At 36.2% G+C, this 15,484-nt stretch overlaps 1 protein-coding gene across 2 annotated transcripts in view; it reads right to left on the bottom strand.

Moving 5' to 3' along the window:
* Positions 1-7,816: 7,816 nt before the first annotated feature.
* The window catches only part of HGD (homogentisate 1,2-dioxygenase), a 78,894-nt gene continuing 71,226 nt past the window's right edge, over positions 7,817-15,484 (bottom strand). The window contains exons 13-14 of one of the 2 annotated variants that reach the window (XM_074301340.1): positions 13,973-14,154; positions 7,817-8,158 (exon numbers count right to left, since the gene is read on the bottom strand). In XM_074301340.1, the coding sequence (XP_074157441.1) occupies positions 8,009-8,158; positions 13,973-14,154 (332 nt within the window). In that variant the 3' untranslated portion in view covers positions 7,817-8,008. Of the gene's footprint in view, positions 8,159-13,148; positions 13,287-13,972; positions 14,155-15,484 lie in introns of those variants that run through there. The other variant, XM_074301341.1, reaches the window with a different exon arrangement.

Consider the following 15,484-nt stretch of genomic DNA (forward strand, 5'->3'; position numbering starts at 1 on the left):
TCTGGTATTATGTGGTGGTGAGAACTTTGGATTTGAAGTCAGATCAGTTATTCCTTAGCTATGCTACTTACTATATGCGGTGTAACTTTGTTATCTTTTATATCCAATAAGATGTCCTCTAGCTTTTACACCTTCTATCCCTTTTCAGAACAATTAGTCTACCTTTGGGGCAAAATTACTAAGAGGAGGTATGACTGCTTCTTCAAATCTCTCTGTTTGATCATGGGGTTGCTTTTTCTGAAAATCTTCCCAAGATTCTTCTGTAGATTTTCAGTGACCCTGACTTGGGCTCATATCAGCTATCAATAAAATAGAATAAACTGAAGCAGTTTGTAAAAGAAGACATCTTAAATTGTTGCTAGTTGTAACACAGTTGTTAAATGGTGAGTTACACGGTGTCTGATTGTGACTGATCAGACCAATATGAGCTCCGCCCTGCCACAGGTCAGACACAAATACTCCCTATGACCATCTGGGGTGCTTCTGTAACTTTACACATCTCACATTCTTTCTCAGCTATTTCAATTCTGTTTTGCTCATAGAGCACAACACCTTCCCTGTGCCAATATCTCTTATGTCATACAATCAATTCTAAAATTCTTGAGAGACCCTGAGAGTATTCTTGTATTGCTTTTTCTGATCACCTTGGGAGTGCTTATTCTGTGTGAGTTCTCCATAAATTAGTCTTCAATTTGAAGTAACATTGCAGGCAAATCAAAACTTCTTTCCTGTGGGAAAGAGAAGGAAGCCTAAACTTTTCCATTCTTCTAAGAAAAACAACAGGAAAATGTTAAGATAAGCTAAAAGAAAAATCTTTCAGAATTGGAAAAACCAGAAGTGTGTTGCTAAATATTTAACAACTGGGCAAACAAAATGCAATAATATCAGCACCTATACTTTAAAAAAATTTGTTGTTGTTGTTATACATATATATTAACTTTTTTAAATACACATTTTTTAATGAATCATGTTGGGAGAGAAAACACAGAACAAAAAGAAAAAAACCATGAGAGAGAGAAGAAAAAAAAAAAAAAAAACAGAAAAAAGCAGCACATGTGCTTTTTTTCCCCTGAGGCAACTGGGGCTAAGTGACTTGCCCAGTGTAACACATCTAGGACATGTTAAGTGTTTGAGATCAGAATTGAACTCAGGTCCTCCTAACTTCAAGGTTGATATTCTATCCACTGTGCCGTCTAGCTGCCCCAGATACACATATACTTCTAAAGTTTAATCTGAAGTGTTAATAGGGTTTGCTGATTTCCAAATTGTTAATACATTGAAAACTGGACACTGGACACCTGAAAGGATGCTTTATCTTTATAGAGAAAACAAAATATCTTAAGGGAGGAGAGAATTTTGAACACCTGACCCCTTTCTATTTGCTCTCAGTCCTCATCTCAGTCTGTTAAAATGCTGGGGTCTCTTCAAGACTCAGCTTAAACTACTTTGAATAGGGATGATTTTTCCCATTCCCCAGGAGGCTAGTACTTGCTCCTTTACCTATTTCTTCTCTGTATGGATTATGCAAATACCTGCTGAGGTCCAAGTTGGCTTACCTATTAAAATGAAAGCTACTTGAAGGAAGAACTAATTTTGGATTTTCTTTGAATCCTTTGCACTTAGGAAATGCCTGACACATTTGTTGTTATTGTTCAGTCCTGTCTGACTCTTTGAGATCCTGTGGACTGTACCATGCAAATGTTGCCTGTGGTATTTTCTTGGCAAAGATACTGAAATGGTTTACCATTTCCTTCTCTAGCTCATTTAACAGATGAGGAAGCTGAGGTGAATTGAGTTAAGTGACCTGTCCAGTTTCACACAACTAGGAAGTATCTGAAGTTCAATTTGAACTCAGATCTTCCTGGATCCAGGAAAAGTGCTCTATCCACTAAACCACCTAAGCTGCCCCAACACAGATGCTTTATACATGTAGAACTGTTAAGTAATTGTTGATTGATTTGTCATTAATCAGGGACAGAGAAAACACACTAAAACCTTCTTGTCGAATTCAAAACAGCTTAGACAGGGAAAAAAGGTATGTGATTAAAATATAGAGAATTCACAGTTGGCAATTGAAAGATGATTTACCACAACTGAGCCTGAAACCAGGAGGACTCCACAAACTCTAGGAAGGTTTTGACACCAAGCTTAAAATCAGTATGAGTTGCCATGGGACATTTCAAACTATCTGCATGTAATATTCTTGAATAGAAAGGAAAGGCTCAATAATTGTATGTGTATAAATGTGTATAATATATGTATACATAATATATATATACATGTATGTTATATACATATATGGATATTATATATACATATTTTAGGTGTTTATATGATTAACAGGGTTTACTCTTCAGAAAAAGGTTTTTCCCCTTCAAAGGGTAGGGAAGAAGAAGGGAAAGACTTTGAACTAAAAATAAAATTGAATTTAAAAAATTAAATGCTTGTTGATGAATCGACATATCTGCAGTTTTTGTCTTCTGGCTTGGATCATGTGTCTCATTGGTAGTCACATTGTTACTTGTTGACAGAGTACCTCAATTATGGGAGAAATGACCCAAAAGGGGAGAAAAAACCCAGCCACTGGTGCTGAAACTGCAAAACCAAAGTAAACAGCATATAGCCAGTTCTAAATTAATATTTCTATAATGATGTCAGCAGTTTTGGCATAGCATCTGCAGTGAATGGAGAGGCCCCAGGATCCCAATTGTATAGCAATGGGAGAGATACTTACTGGATGACAACCCAATTATTGGAGATAGTGACAACCTTGCTCTAGGGACAACACTGAGGGATTATTTCCTGGAATATATTCAGCCATAGAGTCAAAGAGCAATCATGTGTTGAGTTTGCCTAGGTAATAAAAGGAGGAGCTGCTGAATAAAGTGAATTTGGAAAAGGACAGCTATATTTTCATCAATAGCAAGGGCCACAGGTCTCACAGCAAACTCAGCTTCAGGTAGCAGGAATAGCAATGCCTACCCAATAAGGTAGGGAATGTGGAGATGGGCAGTCAGGGCACATATGGGGCAATTGTTTAGCCTGTTTCAGAAACTAAATTATTTCCAAATCAAATAGGAGCCAGAGAATGAAGGCAAGCTTATTTCACATAGCAACAGAATCCCTACTGATGTTGATGATTTTAATGCTGACCATCTGGGTTACAGACGAATAAGACAGTGTCATTGTGGAGGATTATCAATTTAGCAGAGTAATAATACAATTATGTAAATAGAATATAATACTTTGGAATTATTCAAACAACTAGACACAAAAGTGGTGATTAATGTACATATGTTACCCTGGAGGGTACTCAATAGTGAATTGTGCCAGGGTTTTGTTCTTGGCCTGTTCTTATATTTTTACCAATGCAACTTATTTGTCAATTAAACCCATGACCTTGACATGATAGATCCAGGTGGAATTTTGGGGGCTCTTTCACATATAATCTCTCTCCCCCCCCCCTTTAGGCTGGGGTTAAGTGACTTGCCCAGGATCACACAGCTAGGCCATGTTAAGTGTCTGAAGTCACATTTGAACTCAGGTCTTCCTGAATTCAAGGCTGGTGCACTATCCACTGCGCCACCTAGCTGCCCCTCTTTCACATATAATCTCATTGTTTTGGGCCTTCAGAAGCTCTGGAGACATCAATTTCTGGCTCATGTTTTCCACAAAATCTCCATGCTTTTGGCCTTACCCCTGGAAATACTGGGAATTTCACTATCCAGTTCATTTTATCATTCAAAGGGGCTTCAATTATCTTTAAAGCAATCAATGCCAACAAAAATTAAATATGTTTCACCTGACAAAAATCACAGAACAGGCTCAGTGACAAAAATCCTTAACCCTTAGGAAAGATTTCTGGAGGTATCTAGCAATCCTCCACCTCTCCTAGCTCCCAACTTTGTCTCAGATCTTACTATCCATGACTCAGGACACAAAAAGATAAGTCTGGATTACCCCACAGGCCCCTTCTGTATCCAAAGGATTATGGGATCAGAGCTTTGGAGCTGGAAGAAACTTAGTTCATTAAGTTCAAAGCTCTATTTTTATTCAGGAGGACCCAAAGATTCAGCAAGGTTAATGATTTGACTGAGGTCACAAATTGGCTGAACTGATGCTAAGTGAAGTGCGTAGAACCAAGAGAACATTGTACACAGCAATAATAAGATTATGTGATGATCAATTCTGATGGACTTGACTGTTTTCAACAATGAGGTGATTCAAAGCAATTCCAATGGGCTTGTGATGAAGAGAGCCATCTGAATCCAGAGAGAGGACTATGGAGACTAAATGTGAATCACAGCATAGTATTCTCACCTTCTTTCTTGTTTTTTCTCATTTTTCCTTTTGATTTTTTTTTCTTGTGTAGCATGATAAATGTGGAAATATGCTTAGAAGAATTGCACATGTTTTACCTATATTGGATTACTTGCTATCTAGGGGACAAGGAAGGTAGGGAGAGGAAGAAAAATTTGGAACACAAGGTTTTGCAAGGGTGAATGTTGAAAACTATCTTTGATTGTATTTTGAAAAATTAAAAGATATTGTTTTTTAAAACTACAAATATGTGCCAGAGATTTTAACCTAGGTCCATTGATTAAAATCCATCATACCATGTTGCTTTCTTCTTCCTTTTCAGAAATGAGATGGTACAGCCTATAAGTCTTTATCTAGGTCTTAATAAACCTGGCTTTTTCTATCTTCTCTCTTGCCTTCTTGTCATTCAGATTCCAAATCACTTTCTTCTCTCATCAAGATTTTGAATCATTTACCTCTTGTTCTCCTTAAGGTGCCATTTCTCTTGGCTCTGGCCATCTGGTCTCTGTTTCTATTTTTATTTCTCTCTTTCATGCCTTCTCCTCCTCTCCTTTGCCTATTGCATTAAACTCATCCTTTAAAAGCCAATTCTATCTCCACTTCTCTGGAAGACCTTCCCTGATTTTCTTTTAAATTTCACATAATATTTTGTTTTAAATACACTTCTAGAGAAATCATGCTGTTATTTATTGGGAGGAGTAACCTTTTTAGTCTCTACCTAGTTCATCCTTTCTCATTTACATAAAACAATGGAACATGGTAGAGGATGGTTAAAAATTGTTTCCTCATCAATTTCACCCAGCACTTCTCCCCCCCCCCCCCAGTTTGAATAGATATGGTCCTGAGAATATTTGCCTAGCAAAGTGGTAATAAAATGACATAAAATTACAAGGGATATCTGACCAAAAACAAATGACAGACTGAGGGAGGGGAAACAGCAGGAAAAAAAAATTCAAAAAAGAGTTCAAAGGGCAAATGTTATCTTAGTCTGGACATTTGTTATATTCTGTGAACAACCTGGATTAAGGGAAAAGCTTCATTGCCATTAACTTTTCATAAACATTAGCTGAAGAATTTCAACACTATTGACTGAGAGCTCATAAAGGAGAGCTCTTGGGGAGGGTAGTCAATAAGACTCATAAAGAAGAGTCTTATTGACTACCCTCCCCAAGATGTAGCACCTCATCTGAAGACCATCACTGAAGTTTAATGTTTGTATTTGAGATGGAGTAAGGCAGAAAAAGATGTGTCCTTCCTCTACAGGGAGAGGCTTACTAATCATACTATTCCTGATAGATAATGAATAGACCATTAGGTAATCCAGAATATAATTGAATAAAAATCAATTGAAATAGACAATTGATGTCCACCATGGAGCAACAGAAAAAGATATCCATTGGGGAACAGACCCTGCAGAGAGCATTCCTTTAATGATATCACCAGAAAATATCAGCAACTTTGCAGTGTTAAAGGCTTGCTTCTCCTGTCTGTGCTCCCTAGCTTTATATATGTTTTCTGTATGTATTCCCCATCCACATAAGTGCCTCAGTTTTATATATTCTCCATGTGTATAAGACCATAAACAAACTTATGCAAATATTTTCCAGCTAAAAGTGTATGTTTTGATTTAATGGGGAATTTTCTTGTATTATATTATTGCTGTGTCATTTCAATAAATCTTTGCTATGAACTAAATTTGTTCTCTAGCTGACTAGTAAGAGTAAACACTTGGTGGTGGTTTGGAGAAGACTAGAATTCACAATCTCCCTCCTGATGTCATTGGTCCTCTTTGGAAATGAAGGATGAATGGTAATCTGGATTCATAGTATCTAGAATCTGGGGTAGTTTTCTGGAGGTTTGGGGTGCTACATAGTTAGGAGATTTTACTGGTAAAGGAACTTGCTGGTGAGGAAATTCCTTCTACTAATGTACGTTGTTTTTTTTTTTTTCCTCTTCAATTTAAAAGGCTCGAGGAATTACCTAGTATACTAAGGGGTTGCTAAAAAATCACACAGCCACTATGTGTCAGAGGATACTCTGAGGCTAGCTTTCTCTCTTCTAAACCATGCTACATGTAATATGAGTAAGCACACATACACACACATACACATATATAATCTATATATTTATGTATGTGCATATATAGGTATACATGTATACCTATGTGCAAACATATCTATATAAGTATATTTCTATATGAGTATGTATAAGTATATATACATACACATACATATATGTGTGTTTGTACAGGTGTATGGATATGAAATAATATATGTTCATCCATATATAAGGATCTCTGAGGGCAACATTTTAATTTTAAAATGTAATGTTATCTATGCTTTATTTTATTTTTATACATTTGTTAGTATTTCCCAATTACATTTTAATTTAGTTTGGACTGCATTTAGAAATGTTAAGGGTCTGAGGTTTGAGATCCTATATAAGAGTAATGAATAAAAAAATCTTAAGTAATTTTTCTGTGTTTGGAACTGGAACTATGGTTGAAGTCTTGAGCAGGCAACCCTTGGCTTCATCAGAGAATGTTCATCCTCAATGAATGGTTACTATCTGCATGTGCATGAATTAAATCACATGCAAATCTTGAGACCCCACTTGAAAGTTTGTGATGATGTAGGGTTTCTCCAAAATCTTAGTGCCAGCTTAAGCTTCAATTAATTTAAACAAAATGGTTTTAATTAGCTTGAACAAAATGGTAGGAAGATTTTAAAAGATGCTCTGTGTGTTAAAAAAAAATTTTTTTTCATATTGAGCATTCACATCTCAGATACAGCTCAGAATCCTTTGGTATTCCTTTGTAGAAACACAACCCATTTTGGGGGGGGGGGGAAATCACTTATTGACTAATCTTTAACTGATGAGCTCTAATGAATATTTTCCATTGGTAGTTCTTATCTCTGTTCCCTTTGATCTCACATGGATATTTAGGAGCATTGTCTGCTAAGCATCAATTTTATGAGTTTTAAGATCCCATGGTTTCCCACTGATTGAGACCTTCCCAGCTGCTGCCAATTGTGCTTCTCCTTAAAAATTTTTGCTGAACTTGTCTTACGCCTGACTGGATCATAGTTTCAGTTTTAGCGTCACATCAATCATTGGAAAGATACGCTCATAGCCAGGGATGTGCTGGAGTCAACTTCTTAAATTTTTGGTGTTAAGTCTTTTTATATTTTGGAAATCTATAAATGCTACAAACCAGGACTTGATTTATTGTTTTGCTGATTATCTAGATTCAAAGTAATAGATAATATGTTGACAATTTAGATTAAGCTTAAAATATGTTGTGGGTACATCCACCCCACCCCAGAATTGCCCATAAATTTGTGAGTATACCATTCCTCCTAGCTGTGCACCCACAACCACCCTCACCTGACTTTTATATTCTGCCCAGACTAGAAAGATTCCTGCTAGAGTTTTGCTTTTCTCTTCAGACTAAACTACCTATCATCCTGGGACTGCCCACATTCTGGCCATGATATTTGTTATTTCCATATATTGCAGGTAGGTCTTTATTGAGTAATTAAGTTTACAATAATGTCACTTGCAATACACTTTTGCACTAATTTCCATGGAAGGATGGATAATTATTTTGACCAATTACAGGCTTATACGACTATATGCAGAGACCCTAACTTTTCCAAGAGGGGCTCTAAACATGAACTCTTCAGGCTTATTTATGGCCAGTAGGGTTTCTGAGCTTGGGCGTGAAGTGACTTCGTAAGTTTTCCCAGCACTTATAATAGTTCCCATCCAAACAGTTGCATGTCTTGAGACCCCACTTGGTGACAGCCAAACTGAGTGAAGACTCAAACATAAATGCCTGGTAGAAATGGATAAAAAGGGGAAAAGGGTGGTTAGAGACAAGGGTAAATATCAACAATAGAATTCTGAGGCATAAATAAATAATAAAATAACATTTTAAGATTTGCAAAGTACTTTGCAGTTATTATCTCATTTTTTATTATCAAAATTATCCTGGGAGGTAGATGCTGTCATTAATCCAATTTTACAGATTAAAAAATCTGAAGCAGAGAATAAATGATTTACTTAGAATTTATCTAGGATAGCTAGTAAGTATTTCAAGATTTGAACTGAGGTGTTCCTGACTCCTAGTTCAATGCTCTAGCCCAGTAGTGTCAAATTAAAATAAAAACAAGGTCTACTAAACCATGTATAAGGATTCCTGAAGGCTTCATATTGACTTAGAAAACCACATATTAATGTTATCCATGTTCTATTGTATTTTTATTTATTTTGTTAAATATTTCCCAATTACATTTTCATCTGGTTCATGCTATCACTGCAGCCTATGATGATGGGTTTGACACCTCTGCTCTTATCCCTGTACCACTTAGCTAATATTAACCAGTTTGGTGTCTAAAGCAGGGATTTTTAACCATGAACTTGGCCAAAATAAAAATCCCATCTTTATTTTCAATAGCCCCTCATTGAAATTTAGCATCTCATTTGATTCTGAATAGAGGCAACCAGTCATTATTCTGAAAAGGGGACCTCAGCTTTAGGAGCCAAAGGTTCTATGACACAAAATTTAAGAATCTCTGGAAAGAAGAATATTTTACTAGGTACTTCACTGTATGTCGTGTGGTTGGGTGGAAGGAAAACTACAAATGACAATTTCAGTCTTGAGCAAGTCCTGAATTCTAAAGTTAAAGAGATCAAGTTAAGTTAGTTCATTGTTCAGTCTTACTCTAACATGATATTAATTGGGGCTTTCTTGGCAAAGATTCTGCGGTAGTCTGCCATTTCCTTCTCCGAATCATTTTACAGATGAGGGAACTGAAGCAAATAGAGTTGAGTACCCCAGATTTACACAGCTGTAAATGTCTGAGGTTAGATTTGAACTCAGGGAGAAGAGTTTTACTGACTCCAGTCACAGTACTCTATCCACTGCAGCTGCCCCAAGGCTGAGAGAACCTTATGATAATATGTTGGCCACTAATCTTAACCCTCTAACATATTCAATACCCTTCTGCTAACTCCTAATTACCTGGGGTACTCCATGATGTTGCCCTTCCTGAGAATTTACCCTCGGAAAATATCTTTCCTTTGTCCCACTTTTTTTTTTTTTTTTTTTTTTTACCTCTCATGTCTGATAAATGACAGCAAACTAATTATTGTCATAGGTGCTCATTGTGTTATCTTTCTCAGGTATAGACAGAGACTATCTAAAAACAATACTTTTATCTAAGGGAATGATTTAAATGGTAGGAAAATCAGATATTCTTGTAAACTTGAGGAGGGAGATGTGACATAAATTCGGGTATGATAGAGCCAGCTTGAAAGGGCTGAGACAATTGTTAAATTTTCAGTATCACTTTTTTTTCTGTTTTTTTTCTCTTGTGGTTTTCCCCTTTTGTTCTGATTTTCCTCTCTCAACATAATTCATAAAGAAATATCTATGAATAAAGTTACTGTAATGTATAACCAGAAAAAATAAAATAATTATTAATAAAAAAATAAATTAAATGGCAGTGTGAGCACTTAACATCTTAGAATAAATCAGGGCTTCATTTATTGTTTGGTTGGATGTCTAGAATTAAGAAAATGATGAAGAAGATGTTAATAATGAAGTTTAAACTTGAAAATATTTCCTGTTTAATTCCCCTCCCCTCCATCAAAGCTGTTTGTTAAACATTTACAAGCACACCCCTATACCGGACACTTTATAGAATCCCTCAGATTATTCCACATAGGCCACAAATAGCCTGAGGCAGTGTAAAGGAAGCACTGGATTAGGACTCAAAGAGTCCTGATTCTAATATTCTCTAGCAATAAGATTTTGGGAAAGTTACTTTCCGTTCTCTGGGCATCTGGAAAATGAGGAGCACCATACAATGGACAATGCCCCTGGAGTGACAAAGATATGGATTTGAATCCAGAATCAGACACTTATTAGCTATTTGCCTGAGCAAGTCTGTAGCCTCAGTTTCCACATTTGTAAAATAAGGGAGGAGGGTTGGACTTAATGGCCTCTAAAAGTCTTTTTTTAACTTGATACCTATGAGCTTATGATGTCCATAGATAGCTAAATGATAACAAGGCCCAGTTTTGACATTCTAGAACTCTCTAGGTTTCATCTAGCTATCCTGGCCCTACCTACCCTGAATTTAAACCCTAAATTTGGGTTTAAATTCATCCAGATTTGACATTCTAGGACTATATAGTTTTCATCTACCTTAACTTGGTCCTGAGTTTGGGTTTAGCTCAAAATCTAAATCCTATGGGCCTCTGAGGGGTGCAATGGATAGAGCACTGGCCCTGAAGTCTGAAGCACTTGTGTTCAAATCTGGTCTCAGACACTTAACACTTCCTAGCTGTGTGACCCTGAGCACTTAACCCCAATTGCCTCAGTAAAAAAAAAAAAAAAAGAAAAAAAATCTAAATCCTAATGATAGTTTCATGACTCAGTTCATTTGTCTAGCAAGGCTTATCATTATTTTTGAACATTAGGAAGCATTTAACTTATTGTTCTATTCTTTTTTAAAAATTAATTTGCATATGATTTAGAATAAACTTAGAGCTTACAGTCAGTAGACCCAACCTGCAAAAATATAATAAAACCAAAGAGAGCAGCCTACTACTACACTTATATTCTAATTGAATATTCAGAGCACAGCATACAGGAAATGCAGAAAGATTTTAAGAGCCAATCGGTTTCCTTCTATGCCAGATGAAAAAGAAAAAGTAATGCAGATGAAAATGTGGTTCATTAGCTCAGGCTTTGATGAGGCTGGAGCTTCTGGACTCTGCCTGGTTCAAAAATATAGTTGAAAGATATCATTTTGCCTCACTGTAGCCCTGGTCCTGGAAGCTTACTTTGTTCTAAAAAAAAAGCAGGGAGAGAAGAGACTTGGAAAGACTAAGTGCTTAGAGCCATGGGGAGGAGAAAGAAAGTTCAAAAAGGCCTTTAACTTAGCATTAGTTTGCCTTCTCCCTTCACTCACCAAATAAAGGTGGGGCAGCTAGTGGAGCTCATAGTTTAATCTGGGAAAAGTTTCATATTCTTTTAAGACTCAAGCATTTTAAAATTTTTGGATCCTTATTCCTGTCCTTCTAGAGACAAGAGGCTGTATTTCTAGGGCCTTAGGGATTTTAGCAATAAGTTTAATAGTTTGTTAAAATATGATTTCTTTACAATAGAAGCTAGACCACCAGATTATATAGCACTTTAAAATTTACAAAGACATAAATATATATAATTACATATATAAACACACACATATACTGTTATCATCCAATATCATCCCTCTCTTTTCTCCTTTCTCTTTTTCATCCCTTGTTTTTTAGAGCTAGGGCCTAGAAAGTAAGCTGTGCACTGAGGTTGGCGTAACAACAATCCCTTAGGCTCATCTTCTGGATGAATGCTGCTGCAACTAAATTATGGAACTGATAGTCCTTGAGCTCGGTCCCAGATATGAAACCCTGAACTTGTCATTGTATAACCTTGTCTCACTGTGGCTGCTTTGCCCCACCACTGTTGTGATACTATACTATTTGATTCTTTATATAGTCATAAATGTATAAATCATAGTTTATCTGCTTCTATCTCCTACTACAGGAGTCCCTGACACATGACTAATTTTTCTCTCCCAAAAGAATAAATAAAGTTTTTTGCTTGTAACCTGTTCATATTACTCTTTTGTATTTGGAGAGTTAACAGAGGTTGCAAAACCTATCATTCTTTGGTTATTAGTTACCACAGTTGACATTGCTCTCATATGTATATGTGTGCGTATGTATGTTTGTATATAATACATTTACACCTATACATATATACATACATATATAATGTATTATATGTGTATGTATAGATATAGATGTAATTTGATCTTCACAACTCCCTTGGAAGGTAAGTGCTATTATTATAATAACCATTTTAAAAATGAGAAAACTAAAACTCAAAGTAGTTAAATTATTTGTCCAAAGTCAAAGAACTATTATATTCTAGAAGCCAATTCCTTATCCATTCTCTCACCTAGAAAGGATCTCCCACTATGATGATCTAAAAAGGTAACCCACATCTCTGAGCTAGTTGCTATCACCTTATCTACACCTTATCTACAATCTCAGTTTGTTGGGATTCACAGCAGGAAAAGCACCCTCTCCTAATTTGAGACTTCATAATCAGCAACAACTCCCTTTCTCTCTCTCTTTGTGCCTTCCCTTCCTATCTTTGAGGACTTTTGTTGTCTATTTCCTTTATTTTATTTTTCATTTTAATTTCTGTCTTCCACTTTACCCCCCCACCTTTAAAATTAAAAAAAAAAAAAAGAAAAGAAAACTTTTGTAATAAACATATATAAGCAAAATTCTACATTGTTCATGTCTGAAAATTTGTCTTATTCCTTCCCTGGTAGGGAGACAAGATCAAGGCAGGAAAAATAAGGTAATTTTTTCTTGTGTTTCTACTTTATGGCAAAACAGAGAAGAGGTAGAAATATCTTCAACCTCTCACTTTGTACATGTATCAGATAGATAATATGTATATGTGTATACACACATATATACAGCTACATGTATACATCTAGCATACATAAAGTATACATAAATACATATCAATCAATAAACAATTTATTAAATGCCTATTATGTTCCAAGTATTGGCCCTATAGATACAAAAAGATACAAAGAGCTCATAGTTTAATGATTGAGACAATATGCAAATATATACAAAGTAACTATATGCTCAATAATAGGAAATAATTAACAGAACGAAGGCACAGGAATTAAGAGAGGGTTGGAAACAATTTCTAGTAAAAGATAAGATTCTAGTTGGAACTTAAAGGAAATAAGGGAGATCAGTAAATAGAGATGAGGAAGAAGAACATTTCAGGCAGATAGGACAGCCAGGAGCCAAGAGACTGAATGTCTTGTTCATGGCAGGGCCAGTAGGTCGATGTCACTGGATCAAAGAGTACAGGATGGCAGCTAAGTGTAAGAACACACACATGCATATATACATGCATATACATATTACTTTTTTTTTAAGTAGGCAAAAGAGGCCATTTTTTGCCTCATTTTTTACCTAGCCTCAATCATTAAATGAGTGCTTCCTCAGGCAAACTGAAAACTGGGAATGAGGTCATAAAGAATATAAATTTTTTGGAGTAGAACTTTGGAAACCGGCTATTGAAAAAGCCATTGAGATTCAAATGGAGTTACTTGACTGTCTTAAATCCAAATCTCTCTGGCTCTCACTGATTGGCCAATAATAAGTCCCAGCTCAAGCTTCTAATGGTCATTGGGTTCTGAGGGTTCAGAGTGAATCTAAATATCAGTTGTTTCTGTTCTGGTCAGAAACACTAAGTGTCTTTCTCTGCCAGATTGATTTTTTTTTTTTTTTGGAGTAGGTAAAAGAGGCAAATTTTTGTCCCATTTCTTATCTCCTTTAATCATCGAATGGGAAACTTGTGTCACACATTGGAACATAAGCCTATAAACTCTGTGATCAGGTACTGTTTCATTTGTGTATTTGTATCTTCAGTCACTAACAGAGCACCTGGCACACAGTAGGCAGTTAAGTTCTTTTTAATTTATTGATTAAAGACCTTGGGGCTTTGGGGAAATGAAGCTGGGGCTCACCGAATGACAATATTGGGATTTAAAATGCTTACCATGGTTCCATCTGCAATCCTCTCTGGCTCCAGCTTGGCTTTGCTTGCCTTCTCAAAACAATCTCCATCTGGCCCATGAGGAGTCATGGCACTGTGTAGGCTGCCTCCTCCAGGCTGGAATCCTTCTTCCTTTGCCTCATAGTGCCCTTTGATCAGTCCCATAAATTCACTCATGCAGTTCCCTAGGGGATTTGAAAAAGTGTTTTTTAAATAACATATAAGAAAATGGTTATAATGCTTGAAACTACAGTTCCCAAAGACTTCAGAGAAGGGCAGGTGAGCTTTAGAGAGTGACTGGAATACTAAGGAGAAAAAACAGTAATAAGACTCTAGATTTGCAGTTGGAAAAATTGTGTCCAAATGCCACCTTTGATGTTTTCTACCTGTGTGGGTTTGGTCAAGTCACCTGATTTAGCCTCAGTTTACTAATTTGTAAAATGAAGAGGTTTGACTAGATAACCTTTAGATTTTTGAACCTATAATCATGAAAGATTTAAATCCTGGAATGCAATAGGGTAGGTGTGAATTTGCCCAGAACTGGAGTGTAAGGACTTAAAGAAATGAGACTAAGCTAAAGGAAATCAGGCTGCAGCAAGAAATTTTCATAAAAATAAAATCTGAGTTGTAATTCTACTCATGCTATTGATCCATAAACATTGAAACTATGGATCTTGAAACTTTCCTCCTACTTGGTTTCCGTGACATTGAATCTTCCTCTTTCTGCCAAGGTTTTTTGGGCTCTTGCTTACTACCCATCCTCCATCCCCTTTTTATGGATTTTCATCTACCAACCTTTTGTCCAAAAGTCTCTGCAGTTCTATTTCTTCACTCACTCATTACCTTTGTGAACTCATCTGTCTTTATAAGGCTTCAACTATCACCTCAATGGGGATGACTCACAAATCTCCACCTCCACTCCTCCTCCTCCTCTCTAGTCATATATTTCCAGCTTCTTAAAAGATGCCGCCACCTGTCTGTCTTGTCACAAAGATATCTTATTTCTTTCTGATTCTAATCCATCATCTTTGGTGACCACATCCTCCAAATGGAAAAAAATTAAACTGAAAAGGAAAATCAATTTTTAAAAACTATAACAATTTGTGGTCCATTATTCTTTCTCCCCACCTCATCTCTCTAAGAAAGAAGGCTTCAGAAAATTAGTGAGAATCAAGAACAGTGCCATAGACCCTTGGAGAGGAGGGAGCATTTAATCATCCAGGAATCCAGAGAACAAGGATGTTTGGGGGGGGGGAGAACATCATGACCTGCTCCTAATGGTTTCCTAAGAAATCTGGTATTCTCATGATTCCAGCTTTTAATCAACCTCTTTTTCATCACCAGTCTTCCTTTTTTTTTTTTTTTTTTTTTTTTTTTTTTTTTTTTTTTCTCTAGGCTGTTTTGACTCATATATTCAGAGCTACTCTATGGGTCATGATTCTCCACTATATTTGACTTATCTGATCTTAAATCTGATTATCTGATTTTTGTCCAACTCTCATTTACTGTTAGTTG

Source organism: Sminthopsis crassicaudata, chromosome 3 (genome assembly GCF_048593235.1).
Source record: "Sminthopsis crassicaudata isolate SCR6 chromosome 3, ASM4859323v1, whole genome shotgun sequence".
NCBI lineage: Eukaryota > Metazoa > Chordata > Mammalia > Dasyuromorphia > Dasyuridae > Sminthopsis > Sminthopsis crassicaudata.